At 41.7% G+C, this 17,606-nt stretch overlaps 1 protein-coding gene across 3 annotated transcripts; it reads right to left on the bottom strand.

The window, feature by feature from the left end:
• Nucleotides 1-76: 76 nt before the first annotated feature.
• Nucleotides 77-11,884, bottom strand: GPR89B (G protein-coupled receptor 89B). Of its 3 annotated transcripts, none has more exons than XM_028726895.2 (14): nt 11,687-11,883; nt 9,749-9,808; nt 8,538-8,641; nt 8,254-8,360; nt 8,023-8,124; nt 7,161-7,281; nt 6,566-6,646; nt 5,273-5,382; nt 4,478-4,566; nt 3,563-3,655; nt 3,065-3,160; nt 2,459-2,548; nt 1,774-1,839; nt 77-1,667 (listed from the first exon to the last, which is right to left on the bottom strand). In XM_028726895.2, exons 1-14 carry the CDS (start codon nt 11,726-11,728, stop codon nt 1,461-1,463), a joined length of 1,368 nt encoding a protein of 455 aa, XP_028582728.1. In that variant the 5' UTR covers nt 11,729-11,883; the 3' UTR covers nt 77-1,460. The 3 variants fall into 3 exon arrangements, with proteins under 3 accessions (XP_028582728.1, XP_028582729.1, XP_077783386.1); XM_028726896.2 differs by lacking the exon at nt 11,687-11,883 and adding an exon at nt 11,518-11,597; XM_077927260.1 differs by lacking the exon at nt 3,563-3,655 and having other exon boundaries at nt 11,687-11,884.
• Between the last annotated feature and the right edge of the window lie 5,722 nt (nt 11,885-17,606).

Genomic DNA, 17,606 nt, shown 5'->3' with positions numbered 1-17,606 from the left:
AGCAGATGAGGTCAAACAAGGTGCCTTAACAAAAAGGTGAACCAACTTTAGACTACAAAATGTATACACATGAAGATACATGGCTAAGGTTTTTATTTCATTTTTTATCATACTTGCTGTCCTTTTTTTATTTCCCACATATGGTAGATCCCTTGACCTCCTCTAGCAACCCTCACCCAAATCTTCTACAATTCCAAACCTTCATCCATGCATTCTGCCCCCTTGCTGCATCAGGTGGTCTTTCACCTTTCTCTTCAGCCCACGGCCCTCTCTGCCATGTGCTGTGCGGAGGAGGCAGAAGAAGCCGCTGCTGCTCAGTTTTCAATCACAGTCGGATTGGTGGAGGGCTCCCTATTCTCTTCCATAAACAGAAGCTGCTGTCCCAATAGTTGAATCAATCAGCACTAAGTCTGGCAACTGTTTCCCCATCAGAAGGGGTGGCAGAGAAAAAGTTCATAGATCATTCTTGCTGGGGAGGAAACAGGGTGGAGCTGCAGGGCTTTATTGATTGCTTCTTTCAGGCGTTTCCTCTGCCCCTTCTTCAGTCTGTTCATGCATATTAGAAGAGAGCTTTTGAATCTACCTAACTAAAATGTGACCATTTTTAATCCATGTCTCACTGAGCTGCCTTATCATTGCCCTGAGTATTCACTTCCTAGCCATATGGAGGGTTTCTCTGATACACCTAATTCTGGGATCAAGAGGTAGGTTTCATCAGCAATATGTTAGGTTACACTGGGATCCACAAGAAGGAAAGCAAACATCATATATGTAATATACATAGGAATATTTGCTATCAACTTTCTGCATTTCTCCTTACAATATGGAATAGAAATGGATAAGGACTGAGCTAAGATCCAATGAAACAGCAAAGGGGCTGAGATATACCTTCTTTGACGAGGGCTACACAGCCCACTAATGATACAGTGGCATGCCAGCGCTAGACAGGGTAGGAACAAAACCCTGGCAAGCAACATTCAGTTTGATTGGTCACAAGCTGCCCAGAGCTGCTTTTGAAATATCCAGACCCTTGTTAATTCACCACTCTTCATTCCATCTTCGGAGAAGTAACTCATTTCCAAAGTCTGTAGGGTTATCACAACAATATTGTGAATTGTTATAAAAGCTGGTTTATTTAGATGTTCAGTTCCAGAATCACTACTTCCAGATTAAGACATTTAAGCAGACATCTTGCCAATCACACTTACTAAACATCACAGAATTGTTTCTTCCCATTCTGCTTTTGAGAGAGCTGCCCTTTCACTCCTTGTGATTTATTTCCTCTCAAGGACATGCTTATAGCACAAGGGTTGTTTCTTGGGGCGATTTCTTGCCTCTCCTTTTGCCTACGCTGACATATTTGGTTCTTGTCCAAGAACTGATAATCCATCGCAAAAAAAGATGGCAATATGCCAAATACTTTGCTTTCATCCATCACACAGTGAAGAACCAAGATGGATTCAGAGTGCCATGTGCTTTTCAGGAGCCTGCTTATGCGCCAGGTAGAGGAAGAGGATGCTGGAGAGAGCACTGACCAGAAATATAACATCAAACCAGCGGTGGTAGAAGTTGAACTGTAATTCTCCTAGAACTTCTGTAATGATGGTGCGATACTCTGGAGGCATACTCATTCGAATCAGAAGCACTGAGGACACAAAATACATCCCCTGCAGAAGAGAGAAAGGAAACATCAGGCATCCCCATTTCCAGCTGCTTACATAGCTAAGAGTGGGCAAGAAGTAGCTGTTCACCATTTGGGGCTAAAACACTCACCATTATTTGTGCCAATAACAGAACAATGACATTAGAAGACTTGCTGCTTGAGATAGCATAGAAAAACTGGAAGACAAAACACAGAAAACCATCTATATATAATCCAATATATTGTTCTAAGTACAACATTCCAATTAAATTTCAAGGGACAGTAGAAAGGCTATTCTGTTGCATAATGTCATGGCTTTCTAACCATCAAAATGGTCCATACAACTCCTTAGCTATCCAAGAGAAGCAGTTCCAATTCCAACAGTCACTTATATACCCATGTTAAAGACACACTGGAAGCATTCTCTTGCCCTCACCAGCGAAGAATGTGGCTCAGGGTGGGAGAGTTGCTCAGCATGACAACAGAAATCATGAGGTTGGTGGAACTACATGCTACGCAGCCTTTCTCAACCTGTGGGTCCCCAGATGTTGTTGAACTACAACTCCCACCACCCCTAGCTAGCAAGGCCAGAGCTCAGGGATGATGGGAGTTGTAGTCCAACATCTGGGGACCCACAGGTTGAGAACAGCTGTAAGGGGAAGGAGGGGATCCAACCTTGTGGTGCTGCTTTTAGTGTTTGCATGTGTCGTGAGTGTTGTGTGGTTCTGCCCTAAAATTCTTAAGAGCTAAGTTCTGATGAACTCACACTTTTCTGCTTATACTCATTATATATAATAAGAATATGTACAGGCCTACCTTTGTGAGTGTAATCAATAAACCCCTGATAGAGGTGACAATAATTATTCCAACAAGGATAAAGGAAATATGCTGAGACCAGAATTTTACCTGCAATAACACAGAAAGGAAACAGTTAAGCTCACAGAGATGCTCATATCCACAGAGTATGGATTTAGTAGGCTGCTTATTTTCAGATATTGTTTATACATTCAGTGTCCTCTGGAGAAGTTCAAGCAAGAATATTTTCATATAAACCTATAGCAGATAAACCAAGAGGTCTTACCAGGTTGGTGTACACAACACTGGATTTAAACTTCTTTTTAGAGTGACTAAAGGTGTATAGGTGTTTCTAGCCAATGCATTCTCTAGTACCTAAGATAGGAGTACTGCCATCTTCTGGGCAAACAGAAGACTGGAACTTAAATTTTAAAGATGCATAGTTCTATTGAAAACCCAGTGATACATATGGATTTTCTAAAGTTTTAGAATCACTCATTTCAGTACCCACAGAGATTTTTAGAAGTAGTTAGCACATTGAATTAATATCCAGCTCAGAACAGAGTAGAATGAAATAAGAGTAAAGGAAAACTGAAGAAAGAAGGTGGATTTTAAAACAGTCCTCACATCAAACTGGATCCCCAAATAGTTCACAGTTATCTCAATTCCTCGTGTGACTGGGTCCGTCTTTCCAACTCTGTCAAATACAATATTGATTGTTGCCTGATGATGAGAGAGAAAGAGGCATCATATTACTTAAGCTACCTTCACTAAAAACATCACACATACACCACCACTTTCACAGGAAATTGCTCAGCATGGTAAACAGGCTACAAAGCATGGATGTGCATGCACATGCACATGCATGCACACACACGCACAAACACAAAGAGACAGCCAATACTGCCCAGTCATACTATGTAGTTATAAGATGGACATCACACTCTGGCCTTAAAATCTGTCTTACTGAAATTCAACGAGAGGTCAATTTTAAAAACTGCCTAAACCCTAGTTGCTGAATAATATTTACCGGTACATATTAAGATTCCAAAATGCAGAAATCTCTACTTCCAAGCACAGCCTTTGCAAAATATAAACTGCCATTCCAATGGCACAGATACATACCATAAAAATTTTCCAGACACAGTAGATTGAGAAAAAGTAGCCCAGAAAGTTAAAGTATTTCCCTTGGAATGTTTTAGAGTATTCTATCCTCTCCTGCAAGAAGAAAATGTTCAGGTTCAGGAGACATCCAGATGCATTCTAAAACCAGCACATCATATCTCATGGGTTTCTTGTCATGAAATAAAACAATTTCCATCTCATACAGACCATGTAACAGAAAAAGCAAGCAGGCCCCTTTACAGATGAAGAATCTGTGCTGCCAGAGCCATGTTTGCATAGGCCCTGGAGTGTCAAGTGACACAACAGAATAAGCCCAGGTCTCCAAGCTTCCAGGAATGCCCTTAATGTTACAACAACATGCATGCTCTCCCTTTCAATAAATTTCAATAAGGCACACATATTGACCACTTAATGAAGCCTTGATTAATAAAGGGAAGCACACCTGCACTGATCACTATCTACTTTTATGCACCCGGCAAAACTTTGTCTCTTCCACTAAGCCATGGACCTTGAATTATCATAGAATCATAGAGTTGGAAGAGACCACAAGGGCCATCGAGTCCAACCCCCTGCCAAGCAGGAATTATCTACTAAAGTAGGTGGGATGTGTTATGAATGTATTTTGGGCTTTTACTCTGCTTTAGTTTTATGTTGCTTTTTAAAAGTCACTTTGAGTTAGAATTTTTTAAAAGTGATCAAGAAGTGCAAATAGCAATAATATGAACAAAAATATATCTAGACATAAAATTGTGATTTACTCTAGTGGACATGATCCCAGAGAAGGCTAATGGCTACTTATCAGAGTATCATAAAGCTACGTCTCCTGTATCATGTTCGCTTGCTGGTAGATTTCTAAAGTCTTTTTTCCCTTTCACCCACCCATCAGGCATGAGAACAGTCCCCCTTTGCCTGCACCTTGGTAGCATGCAGGTCAGCAGTTTCCAAGAAAAGCTGCTGACTCAGCTCCTCCAAAGCATCTACCTCCTGCTGGATAACTGCCAGATCTGGTAAATGACAGTTGTCAAGGACAAAATCATGTATAATACCATCCAAAAACAATACATATTTCAATGTTCCTTTTCATTCCTGAGCCATCGCATGAAAACAAAGCCTTGACATTTTCTGAAATAACAGGTCCTTTACTTTCTAACTCCTGGGCTACAAATCAGAAACTGTACACTGCTGCCACCTGCAGGATTACAACTGATGATGTATACTAAAATATACATATAGCAATACTAATCCAAGGTAGCTTATCGGTTCCCTGAAAATCATGTTGCTGTGTGTTTTCTGCCTCATGTCACTGGGTATATCCAGCAGACAGGAAAAAGCACAAGTGTCATTGCAGTCAGGCAAGGAGGCACATAGAAGGGAAGATAACAATGCATGGTACTGATATATTGGGGCTACATCCATGCCTAGTTCCATATTTCCCATCAGCCAACATCTATGATAATTTCTCACTTATGTAGAAGTGGGCATGAGCATAAGTGCCCCCACTAGATCAGGCTCTGGGTCTTAGGCTTGAGTTAAGAGTTGTTCACTCTGAGGTATGCTAATCTCAAGGTAGGGGATTCTGCATAGTCTGTAATCTGCACAATAGTAAACGGGATCCTTACATTTCCCCCTTTTCCTTTTATCTTAACTCAGCTCCGTTATGGTTTCCCCCTTTCCCATTCCCCAAAGTAGAACGAAGGAAATAAAGGATACTTTCGCTGCCTGGTGAAGATGATGCCACGCTTTTTATCATCCCCCAGAAACCAGTGGGCTTGTTGTTAACTTCCCCTCTCTGGAACATGTTTCTGTGAACCATCGCTATCCTGATTGGGAGGAAAAGTCAAGTGCTAAAAAAGAGAGATACAAACTAGAACCAAAAACAAATCATCACATTTCAAAGTTTAGATTTTTCAAAATCTGGAATTCAAAACGTTGCTGTCAACGTAACAGACAAACTTTTGAAAAAGTGTATATTAACACAATTCAGGAAAGTGGTAATCATGCATTTCCTAAGCAATATCAGTAGCTGACTTCCATGTCATTAGGTGAGAGTCAGGAGGCCTCCACAATTAGGTACTACTGATAAAAGAATTTACATTATTTTGCTCCTAGGTAATAAAGATAATACAAAGCTTTTCTGCAGACTTCAGCCATTAAAGTAACAGCATTAGTTTACAAAGTTTACGTTTATTTTACTTATGTCATCATTTATATGCTATCAGAGCTAACCCTTTCAAGGCAGCTCATGTCATCCTCAAACAATTCATCATAATATAACATAGAAACTTCTTTACTGAAAACATGATCAGTATTACTGATGTAGTTGGCAGTTCTACCCATGAAAATCAAAACTTGGGTGCCTCATGGAGCATATGAAACAGGCACAACATAGAGGCCACTTCAGTTGACTCCCCTTCCTGTGGCATCTAATTCACATCTAATGGCACAACACAAGGGTGGTGGCAGCTCAGCTCAAGGCACTCTTGGAAGAAATTGATATGAGTCATTTCAGCATGGTTTGGGGACCAAATTGGCCACAATGGAAGCCCTTTGTCAGGAGAGGAACCCACTTGTGGAATCATCACCTCTCTTGTAAAAGGCAAGCAGCGACCAATTATGTTCATTCTGTGATTGCTTTTCTCTGACTTTTTCACCCAGGCCTTTGCAGGCCTTCAATATCTACCTCCTGTGACCTTGTAATATCTGCTATGGGTTGCTTTATATTGGTTTTTATTTTTGTAGAGCTCTTATATTTTTGCTTTATCACAATTTTAGTAAGTTGTATTTTTGTTAACCTCCGCATGTGGTGTTTTTAAAAAAAATAAAGAGCTAGTATAAGAATATTTTAAACAAACTCATTCCATCCAGTTCATCAGTTTTGTAACTATTTTAGCTCTTTTATTCTCTGATCCTCTAAACAATAGAAATCATCCATCCACTGGCAAGTTTCTGTGATGAAGTTACTTCAAAAGAAGTAAAAGGATTTCCTGCTGTAGTTGGTCTCACCTTTTCTTCTTGCTGATGATCATGTCCATGGTTTGAAGGAGACGACGCTCCAGAGCTAGAATGTCTGCATCTGTCACGTTCCTGTAACAGACACCCATACAAACCTGTTGATATGGTTCTGACTTCCAGTAACAGTAATGTCCAACCCAAAGCTTCCCCAATTTTGAGCCACTCCTCTTAACCCAGTTCCAGTGGAGCATAATACAGTGGAACCTTGGGTTGTGAACGTGATCCGTGCAGGAGGCACATTCGCAACCCGCAGTGCAGCGTCTGCACACGTGTGGGTTGCACTTCTGCACATGCGCAAAGCGCGATTTAGCACTTCTGCGTATGCGTGAGCACCAAAATCCGAAAGTAACCCGTTCTGGTACTTCCAGGTTTGGTGCGGTGCGCAACTTGAAAACGCATAACCCGAAGCGTCTGTAACCCAAGATACCACTGTACTCATATTCTAGATAGGGCCAATAATAAGACTGCACATATAATGCTAGAATCAGCATCCCACAGAGGAGATGGGGGTGGAACTACCAACTCTGAGGAGGCATTTCTGAAAACTTGGTGCTGAAGGAAACAAAAATCAGGAAACACCATTTACCTGAGAAAATAAGACATATAAGTGTATGGGCAATTGACTGCACCAAACCCCGAAAGTAGAGCCATGAGGGTCACCCCAATCACTCCCACTCGACTGATGAGTTGTTCTATGGATAGAATTCCTAACAGAAAAGAAAATATTTAGTTAATTCTGTCACTATGTTCTCGAGAATACAGAAAAGCAGAAAAGCACTACAGTTACATTTGCACAAATCATTTTGTTCTAAAATTCCTAGCATAACTTCAGTTATTTATCATCTACTGGCATAATTTCAAAGAGATGTGAGTACTCTTCTGTAAGGATACTAGAAAAACTGTTGTCCCGTCTCATACACAAAGGAATACAGGAATACTCAATTTCTGAAGGACACACCATGTGCTGAAAAATTCTTTGTAGAAATAATAAATTTTATAGGTCAGGATTTCCTCGGGACTTACTATTTTTACAAAACGAGCATGTGATTGCAGATGTCTGTTGCAACTTTAGAGATCTAATAAAGATCCAGGTGACATAAGAAAGCATCCAAGGCTGCAGTCCTAACCCTACCTACCTGGAAGTAAGCCCTACTGAATTCAACAGGTCTTACTTTTGAGTAAACAGTTAGAACAGCAGTCTAAGAAAGAAACCTATGAGGAAATATGCACTGGATTGTGTGGTATGAGTATCTGAGCTATCAAGTGTCAACAAAAACCACTCATTAATTCAAAGATCCTGACTTTTCCCCAGAATACCATTAAACATGAGGGTCCCTTTTGTGAGCACAGATCAAGCATAAATAGCCAGGTATGCTATGTACACAGTGAATCATTTCAGGGAGCTCATAAGCAGAAGACAATGAACTGAAATGTTGTATGAAACTCACCATGTTTTGGACTGAGGATAGGAAATGGATCCCCCAGTTTCCAGAAGAAATACATGAATGTCAACCAGACAACACAGGCAAAAAGCAGTCTGTGTCTGTGCACTAAAATTAATAACAAAGAAAGTCAAAAATTATTAAGGTCGTTATCTATTTGGAATGACAAGTGTTACTTTGGCTGGCAACCTAAAGCGCTTGGGTTACTACAGCCTTTCGAGGTACATGAAAACTTACACAATCGGATGTTGCTCACAACAAAGTAGCCGATGTAAAAGGGAACCATGAATACAAGGACAAGCAAAATCACACAGAGGTTCAACTTCCAGTGAAAATACCTAGAGCTGAAAAATAAGAGAAGGGCTGTTCACTACCAGATCATCACCACAGAGGAATTTTTAAAATCATTCTTAATCATTTATAGCTTGACAGGACCAGAACGAAACAAATAAATGAGCCCATCAAAGGCATTAAGGTGACAGTCCTGTCTGAAATATTCTAACATTAGCTGCTATGCTTACCTGCTGTTTAGGACCCCTAGTATCTCAAAAATGATAAGTTCAAACATGGTGCAGGAAAACGCAAAGGTGACAGAGAAGACAACCTGTACAACATACTGCCGCACCTGTAATAAAGCCAGTAGAGCAGAAACAGAAGTCACTTCCACAAGCAAAGTATTTGACATTCATTTCTGAGTGGAAAGAATATGTCGGTGCTTTAAGATGTAAACATACAATGGGACCTATACCCAAGTTCTCAAATAAGCCTTTATTGATAGGTTAACAGATAATTATCTCACCTTCTGTAACTATTTTCTCTGACATCTGATTAAATGCAGAAAATCTTTTTAAAATTGTAAGCAAATTAACTCTAAACTGTGTTTTGATCCAACTGATCAAACAAACATAACAGTAAGGAGTCCTAAAGTCCATTCCAATGCATAACTACTCACAACTATGTCTCAATGAGGTTTTCACTCAAGTGAATGTGCTTAGGTTTATGGCCTTTGGACCTCCAGTTCTTGCTGAACTACAACTCCCATCATCCCTAACTACTGTCCATGCCTGCTGAGGCTGATGGGAGTTGTCCTTTGTTAACATCTGGATGGTCAAAGGTTCCCCTAGGGAGCTAGCCAATATGCAAACCTACTCAGAAGTAAGCATGGACCATAGCTTGGTGTAGATCATCTGCTTTGAATATGGAACATCTACTTTCAATCCCCAGCCTCTCCAAGTAGGGCTGGAAACAACGCCCTGACTGAAATCTTGGAGAGCTGAGGCAAGTCAGTGAAGACAATACTGAGCTGGATGGACAACTGCTCCAACTTGGTATAAGGTGGCTTCCTAAGTAAGCCCCTGAGTTCAAGAGGGCATCTTCTCAGCTAAGCAGGTATAAGATGGTATAACAATCTGAAGGAGTGAGATTCCCAGCAGAGAAACTGCCAGCCAGGGCAGAAGGTGGAGGGAAAGGCTTTTTCTTATTTTTCCTGTCCTGGTCAGTTTCTGTAAGGTTTCCCTCATTGACCACCATAGGAGAGAATAAATCCAGGGCTGGCAGAATTTTGCAGCCAGTTTGGGGACATTTCAGGAGAACAAGGATGCTAAGGATCCTGCAGATCCACTGACATCTGCTTCAGGATTGTTTCCTAAATTATTTGAACTCAACTTTATATTTTCCTATATTGGCAGCTTCACTTTCAGGTCACAATAAAGTTACAGTTGATGGTCCCCACCTCATAATCTTTGAAGAGCCGACGCATGAAGAACAGCCATCCAAATCCAAAGAATAGCACCTGCAGAGGGACAGAAGGGCAGTTAACGATCTCAAATTTTGCAGTTTCAAAATTCTGAAATCTTAAAATTTCTTAGTACATGCAGGTATATTGCTGCTTTCAAAGTGAGATACTTGATACACCAAAATAAAAGTTGTTTTTAACTGTGGTGTAACTAGATTGGGATTTGTTTCTTCCTAGAACAAATAAACAGTAGGAGGGGGGGAGAGATTTCGAAAATATGAAGCCATGCAGTGTTAGAAACTGAGATATGAAAACTAGTAGCTAAATAGCACATTAAACCTAGGTGCAACAACGGAATGTCTAGGTGCGCTTTTTTATAACAAGAATACAAAGCTGAAAATGAACTGCAGGTGTTCATTTTTCACATGGTCTAGTGTCCTTCCCCTGCCCACCCCCGTAATATTCTTAAGAGGGTCTCTTCTCCAGTCTTCAGAGAGTAGCTGGACATGGAGAGGCAGAAAAGGTTTCTCCTTTCCTTCCACTCTACAGTTTTAATCTGAAATCTCAGGCATAGTACTGCACCCAGAGATAAGAAACTGCTCGCGCTAATGAAATTCTGTGTTGCAAAATGCACCTTGAACAATGGAAGTTTCAAACACTGAAGCCATGCCACATGAGAAGATAGCAGCAATACTTCATCTATTTGTTCTGGCACATTAAAAACAGAAGATAGTGGGAGTCAATATACTTTTTATCCAAGGTTTTGAACTTCTGGAAGTATGTGTCATGAGAACACTGACAATGCAATCCTATTGTATTTGTTTATGCCACCTTTCAAGACAAACCTCTTCCAAAGTGGCTTGCATAACAACACCATAAAACAGTTTTTAAAATACATATATTATCCAACTAAAGCATAGCAGCAGTTTAAAAGTCCAGCATACAACTTAAGAAAATGCTGATTATAAACATCTATGTTTCAACATCCTTCAAAAAACTAACAAAAGTCTGGCCATAAGTACTTGAGTTTTGAACTATTTGTAAATGTTTATTTTAAAGTACTGTAATCCACCCTGACACACCCAAGATATAAAATATAAACATGGTCATCCTTACAAAGGAATTTCCTGTGCTCATGACCCACATGTGTTTTTGTGTAAATGGGTAGGCTACAATGTGCTTTTACTTTTTCTTATGTTTTTAAGTTGCAACTCCCTTAGACGCCTTTGGTGTAACAAGCAAGTAGGCAGTTTAATTAATAATAATCCCACAAACCAAGTATGCCAAGAACCCCACGAGCAATCTGAAGAGCCATGGATAAAAATGGGCCCCATAAGCCACTTCTGAAGTGCAGCATCCCCTTTAAGAAACATGGGAAACAAGTTGAAAGATTGCAGTTGGCAGGGAGGGAGAGACAGAGAGAGAGCTTGCCACATGATAAGGTGGGAGGGCCCTAGCCCACCTCCCACTCTATTTTGGCACAGCTGGCAGAGGCCTAGTCTACAGATGCTGCACAATGAGCTGGCAGAACAGGTGCACTACTTCAGAGTACAGGTAAATGTCATTGCTCCTGGAGGTTCCTGCAGGTGAAAAACCTGGGAAGAGAAAACTCTGCAAGCAGAGAAGTTGCAACCCAGCCCAATCCCTTCTGTGCCACCGGGTTTGTCTCTCTTTTTTCTTGTTTAGCATACTGAAGCACTGGAAAATGTGGGTCTCTCCCCCCCCCCAGCCCACTTTCAAAAATGGTACAGTCCATCCTCCTCCACCTGCAGCCGGAAGTGGTCCCGTCCACCTTCCTATCGCCTCGTTCTGCCGTGCTTAAGTGGGATGAGGAGACTAGGAAGTTCCAACTCCTTTTTCGGGGGGGGGGGGGTAACATAGCTGTGGCTGCATGGGGGGGGGGGAGAAAGAGGGAAAGAGCGAGGGCCTCGTTACCTGAGATACGACCATGATGCTGGAGTCAATCAGGAAGCTCATAGTGAAGAGAAAACCCTCCCGAAGGGGAGAGATGCGTCTCTCTCTCACACTCAACCTCTCCCCCTCCCCAAGTCCCAACGGCCACTTCTCCCCTTACTCAGGCGGGCTCGCGAGCGTCAGCTCAGAGCGGCTCGGCTTGGCCCCGCCCCCTTTCCGCTGCCTCATTCCCGGGCGCCACGACCGGGGAGGAGGGGCCACGGAGTCATAGGACATAGAGATAGGAAATGAGAAGAATAGCTCGTCGCCTTTTCTGTAGATGGAACTTCCCGGTTTCTTTAGGTGGCTTCCCCAACCACCTAAAATAAAATAAAACGAAATTACTGTAGATCTAACCTGCTGGGGGAAAGCATGAACTGCCTATGCTGCTGCTGCTGCTGCTGCTGCTACTGCTGCTGCTGCCTTCAGAAAAGCGGGACACGCTTCTGCCCAATAGCAAATATCACAGAAAAGGGTTTTTTTTAATATATATTTTTTTTATATATAGAGAGAGCATTCCGTTGTTTTCTATGGGTAACTCTCATTTGCAACCCAGGAGAAGAAAGGCAAACTAGGGTCTAAATATATAGAGACAACTATACATGCTATATATATGTATAGATCTATACATGTTTATAGCTGGGAGGGTCAAGAGGGGGCTATAGAGATAGCAAATAGAGCCGCTCACATAATCTGCATCTCCGGTATTAAACTTGCGCGAGTCCTATAGAGGCGAGGCTTTGGAGATCTGCAGGACGGAGCTGAAGAGGCGAAGCGTGCAAAGGTTGAGAGGAGGGCGAAGCAGGGGCGTAGGCAAGATTTTTGTTGGGGGGTGGAAGCAGAACCTCAGTTAGCTACATATTTTTATGGATTTAGGGATGGGGCAGCTGCCCCTCCCTGTCCCACCCGCCCCCCCCCCTTGGCTACGCCCGTAGGGCGACAGCGGCTCCCTTTCAGCTGGGAGTGCTCGGTAGCGTCTGGGTCACCGGAGGCGCCTTAAGGGACGGCACCCGGCGGGCTTCTCCAGCAACTAGGATTCCGGTTAACAAAAGGGACTCTGCAGATCTATCTGCCGGTTGTTTTTGACTCCTGTGTAATCTCATTTTATGCCGATTGCTTGCTGTTGTTTTTTTTAATGCACCTACTTCTATCTGAAAAGAAAATGTGCTGTCGTGCAATTTATTTGGAGATTTTATTCAAGGTGTCCCGGGGTGATCATTAAGTAAAGTTCAGGGAAGTTTTTAATATGTAACGCTGTATTGTTTTTAACACTTGATTGGGAGCCGCCCAGAGTGGCTGGGGAAACTCAGCCAGATGGGCGGGGTATAAATAATAAATTATTATTATTATTATTATTATTATTATTATTATTATTATTATTATTATTATTATTATCATGGCTGGTTTGAAGAAAGGCCCGATTTATACACGGTGAAGGCAGCAGGGGGGGAGCCCTTGAATGCATAGCTTTCCTGGTTTCTACATTTGGCTGCCGGCCTTCGCAAACCAGAAATCGAATACCCGGGTGAAGTGCAAACCTCTTGTACAGTGCTGGGCTTTATGTGCACATTGGCTAGCATACATGAGAAGTGGGTGTATTTATATATGACAGGTTAAGGTGGGTGAGGGAGTCTGTGTACTGCACAGATTAGACTTGAAAAGGGGTAAATCTGTCAGCTCTTTGTGGTTTGTTTAAAAGTCTCGCAGCCTGATTATCTGCTTAAATCAATAATTGTAAGTTGCGTTACGCTCCCTTTTCAGCCTCAATTTCACATCTGTATTTGCAGTTGGATAAATGCATTATCTTAAATCAGGTGGGGAACCTCCAGCCTTCAGACCTAATTTCAGATGTGGGGCAGGTAGAGACGCAGCTGCTAATGCGCAGTTGGGAGCCTTAAAGTGAACTCCTGGTTGTGTATTGGGAAAGGAGGTTTGCTGTCACTTCTGATCTGTGGTGAGAGTAAACCTACTGGGACTGGCTGTGCTTCTGAGTTCCTTAGGAAGGACGCCTGTTGAAAGCAGGGCTAAAGTCACCGCCTGTCATTTTATAGGCTGTAGCTTCAAGGCTCACTTAGCTTGGGTTTTCTTTTCTAGTGCGACTTGCCACACCACAGAGGAATAATTTATCACCTGACTGTCAAAGTGGTAGCCTGGATTTGGGAGAACCTAGGATCTGCCCTCCTGGCTGGATCTAGTTCGCCACCCCTGTCTTAATAGGTTGTTGTAAAGATGAATGGGGTTTTCAGAGTGGGCTGTCAGAACCTCACAGAATTGGCTTTGCCTTTACACAAAAGAAGAAAGCAGTGTCTGAAAAAGGGGAAAGTACTTGAGAAACAGGACTAAATATGGGGCTTTGAAATTAAAGATTGACTACACTGTCAAACTTTCCCAAGTGCATTTCCTTGTTTTTCTTTGAAAATAGAGGCTCACAACCATTGTGAAGTTGTTTATAGCATAGATGTCATCAATCACAACAAAAATTTGCTGGCCCTTTTAATATCTAGTCTAGATTGCATTCTGGTTTTGGAGATGTCTTGATAATAATTCTTGAAATCTTCGTTTCTGTCATAAACATTCTTTGCTCTCTGTAATAGAATGCATGCACATGGAACACTGCTGAAAGCCAAGAGTTAGAGCATTTCCCAAGGGAAAATCCAGTCGGAGGAGAAGGCTGCTGTAATCTGTTCATCTGAATGGCACCATGGGATTTTAATATGCAAGTAGGCAAATGCTCTGCCCCAAATAAACCCAAATATAAATTATAATCTAAGATATTGGCAACTCTTTTGTCCCATGCAACAGCCCTTCAACTCTTCCCTTCACAAGCCAACCAGTTAAACCAGCAAGCTTAACCATAGCTTTCCATTACATCCCAACTGGGAAACTGGTTACAAGCTTCACAACAAGCCAGGATATTAAACAAACTTCCAGCTGTTATTAGGCCTCAATACAATTGTATCAATACGAACTAATCAATAACACTGAAACATCGAAAAAATAGATAAAATCTGTGTCTTTAAATTTTTAAACATTTAAATAATGATTCTAAAAACACTTTTCAAAATCGCACTTCTGTAGTTGTAAAAAAAACACCAAAAAAACCCTCTTAATACCAAGGCTGAGTGACCTAAACAGATTGCACAGAAGTAATCACAAGTTTTCTGATTTACCATGTTCATGAATATACAACACTGCTGTGAAAATGCAAAATGTTTTGTGGAGAAATATGAATGTTCTTTTTTCAGTATCGCTTTACCAGTGAAAATAAAAGCATTTTTTTATTGGAAAGCAATTCATCGTCCTCCATAAGTGGCCCTTACCACCTAAAATCTAGAACACTTAAGATATAAACTGATTTCTCTTGTCCTGTTGGGTCCCATGGATCTGAACAGGTTTAACTGATAGAATCTGTGTGCACCAAAAACTTTCATCATCAAGCCCCCTTCCCTACCCTCTATGGAGCAGAGTTGCTGAAGAGACCAGCATTTTCATTTATGTGCCTGTTTTATCAAACAAAGAAGAGCTCACGTTGGGATTATTCTCCGTCATGACTCTGAAAGGCAGCTTTGTCTGTGAACAGCAGCATTGCTGCTTTTCCGGCATCAAATATGGTCTATTTTTAAATGTAAAACTGCATGTTCAGTAAGAAAGTGAATGATGGGAGTCTGGGATCGTTGTACAGACCTTGTATAAACTCACTCTATAGCCCATGAAATTCACCTGCTGCACACAGCAATGTAATAGAGAACTAATGTGGTCTACTGGGTGGTACATTGGGATTTGACCTGAGGAACCTATGTTCAGTAGCCCTGCTTGAACATCAAATCACTTGATTGCAATTTTCAGTTTGCTTTCTGTGAACTTGGAATAATAACGATCAAAATCACATTCTGGAGAGGAATGAGATAAAGGCTTTAAATAAATTTGAACATTACAGTGCTATAGAAATGACTCATTTGCCTATTTTTGGAGCTCATATTAACTTCATTTACTGGGAACACCTAATATAGCAATCATTTTATTGCACTCACAATTGGAGCTGGTTCTATAATGAGGCAGAATAAGGCACTTAGCTCAGGCAGTGATTACCTCCAACCCTGATCTGCCTTAGGGTGTCTTCAGAAAAAACTAGCAGGTCAAGGAGGAGGGATGAGGCAGTAGCAATGGTGATGGGAATTTGCCTCAGTGGGCACAGTGTGTTGCACCTATCCTGGATCCACTATTCACCAAGACACACATAGGTTTGATATAATCCTCAGTGGATGCGTTGGTCATCTTCCACTGTTTGAAAGAAAGAAACTTTCTAGTGCCCAGAATCATAATAATTTAACAATTGTCCAAACTTCCATTCTCCTCAGACTTTTGCCTGTTTAGCTCAACTGTAACCCAGCCCCACCACTGCAAGTTGTAGGAAGCTGAAATTTTTAGTGCATTTCAAAGTTGTCCAGGGTCATTTCCTAGAGTTTCCCACCCTCCCCCAATATAAATGAGCAATAATCACATTCCATTTTTGTTTCTTCACAAATGAAATCAACAGTGTGGCAACATGAGAGTCAATAGGAAAGCCACACTACAAGAAAGTAACAGAATTTGGAAAAGAACTTAAAAGTACACTTAATATATTGTTAGTGTACACAAAAAATCTGGAAAACTACCAAAGTTGCCTTCGTTTTGTGTGTATTGCGGGGAGGGGGAGGTTAATTTGATGACTTCTCCCTCTAGCAAATACTAGTAAGAGTGTGTTTCTTGTTGTTATTTCCATGGGGTACACCTCAGTCCACGCCCCATATTCTCTTCCCACCTGCTTGAGAGACTAATGGGGAGGATGAACTGAGACAGCTGTTGCAGGCTAGCTGTGCTTTTGAGATTTTCAGCCACACATGCCAAAACGATGTGGACAGCTTTAGGTACGTGGCACATTTCCTTGCAGGTTGGGGGTTGCCCTGTACTGTTCTGCATCAGGCTGTGAAACACATATGCAATTTGGATAGCTGAATGCGATATCAGTGTTGTGTCCAGATAGCATACACTTTGGCACCAAAAATAAAATAAATTCGCTTCTTCTGCAGTGTGATTGTTAATCCACCCTGCCTGTTGCTTTCTCGAGATCAGTTCTGGAAACGTGGCACAAACAACTGAATCATCAGTGTGTTCTCAAACTGCCTAGCCTTTCCAAGCGTTGGTGCCAGTGATAAAAGCTACAACACAGCCATTAAAGGATCTTCAGCTCCTAGATGCCGAAGAGACACACAACCTATGCTCAAGTAGATTTAGGCCCCACCCAGACTGCTGTTTTGTTGCAGGTGTGTGTGGAGGTGCATTAATACTACATTTGAAGTGGATTTGTACTTGCTCATCTACACATCATCCTGCTTTAACAGTTGTTTTGCAATGCTCCCTCCAAAGGACACAGATACATTCTGACGAGCTTCACCCACTGCTATGGATCACACGTGACAGAATAGCAATGAATATTATAAATGTGGGGGAATGGGAATGTGTGGAAGCTAATGGGGCAAAAATTTATCTGAATTAGCCATTTGCAATATAAAGTCTGGATTTATCTGAATTAGCCATTTGCAATATAAAGTATACTTACCTTTTCACAGCCACAAGAAAACACTCCACCAGATTGTTCAACCCATTTTTAAGGGCATATTAAAATAAAAAAATAGATATTTCTGAACCATATACATTTTCGAACACACATGCAGATTTAAGGACAAATGTGTCTTCTTCACAGACGCGCAGGTATCTGTAGCAGCACTTTGCCTAAATTCAGGGGCATAGGAAGCGGGGCGCAGGGGGTGCGGGCTGCCCCAGGTGTCATCCCTGAGGGGGTGACAAAATGGCACACCACGGCGGGGGGGGGGGTCAGCACTTACCACAGGGCCTGGCCTGC

This window comes from Podarcis muralis, chromosome 4, assembly GCF_964188315.1.
Source record: "Podarcis muralis chromosome 4, rPodMur119.hap1.1, whole genome shotgun sequence".
Lineage (NCBI taxonomy): Eukaryota > Metazoa > Chordata > Lepidosauria > Squamata > Lacertidae > Podarcis > Podarcis muralis.
The sequence above is the reverse complement of the archived record's forward strand: the minus strand, read 5'-3'. Positions and strand labels throughout refer to the sequence as shown.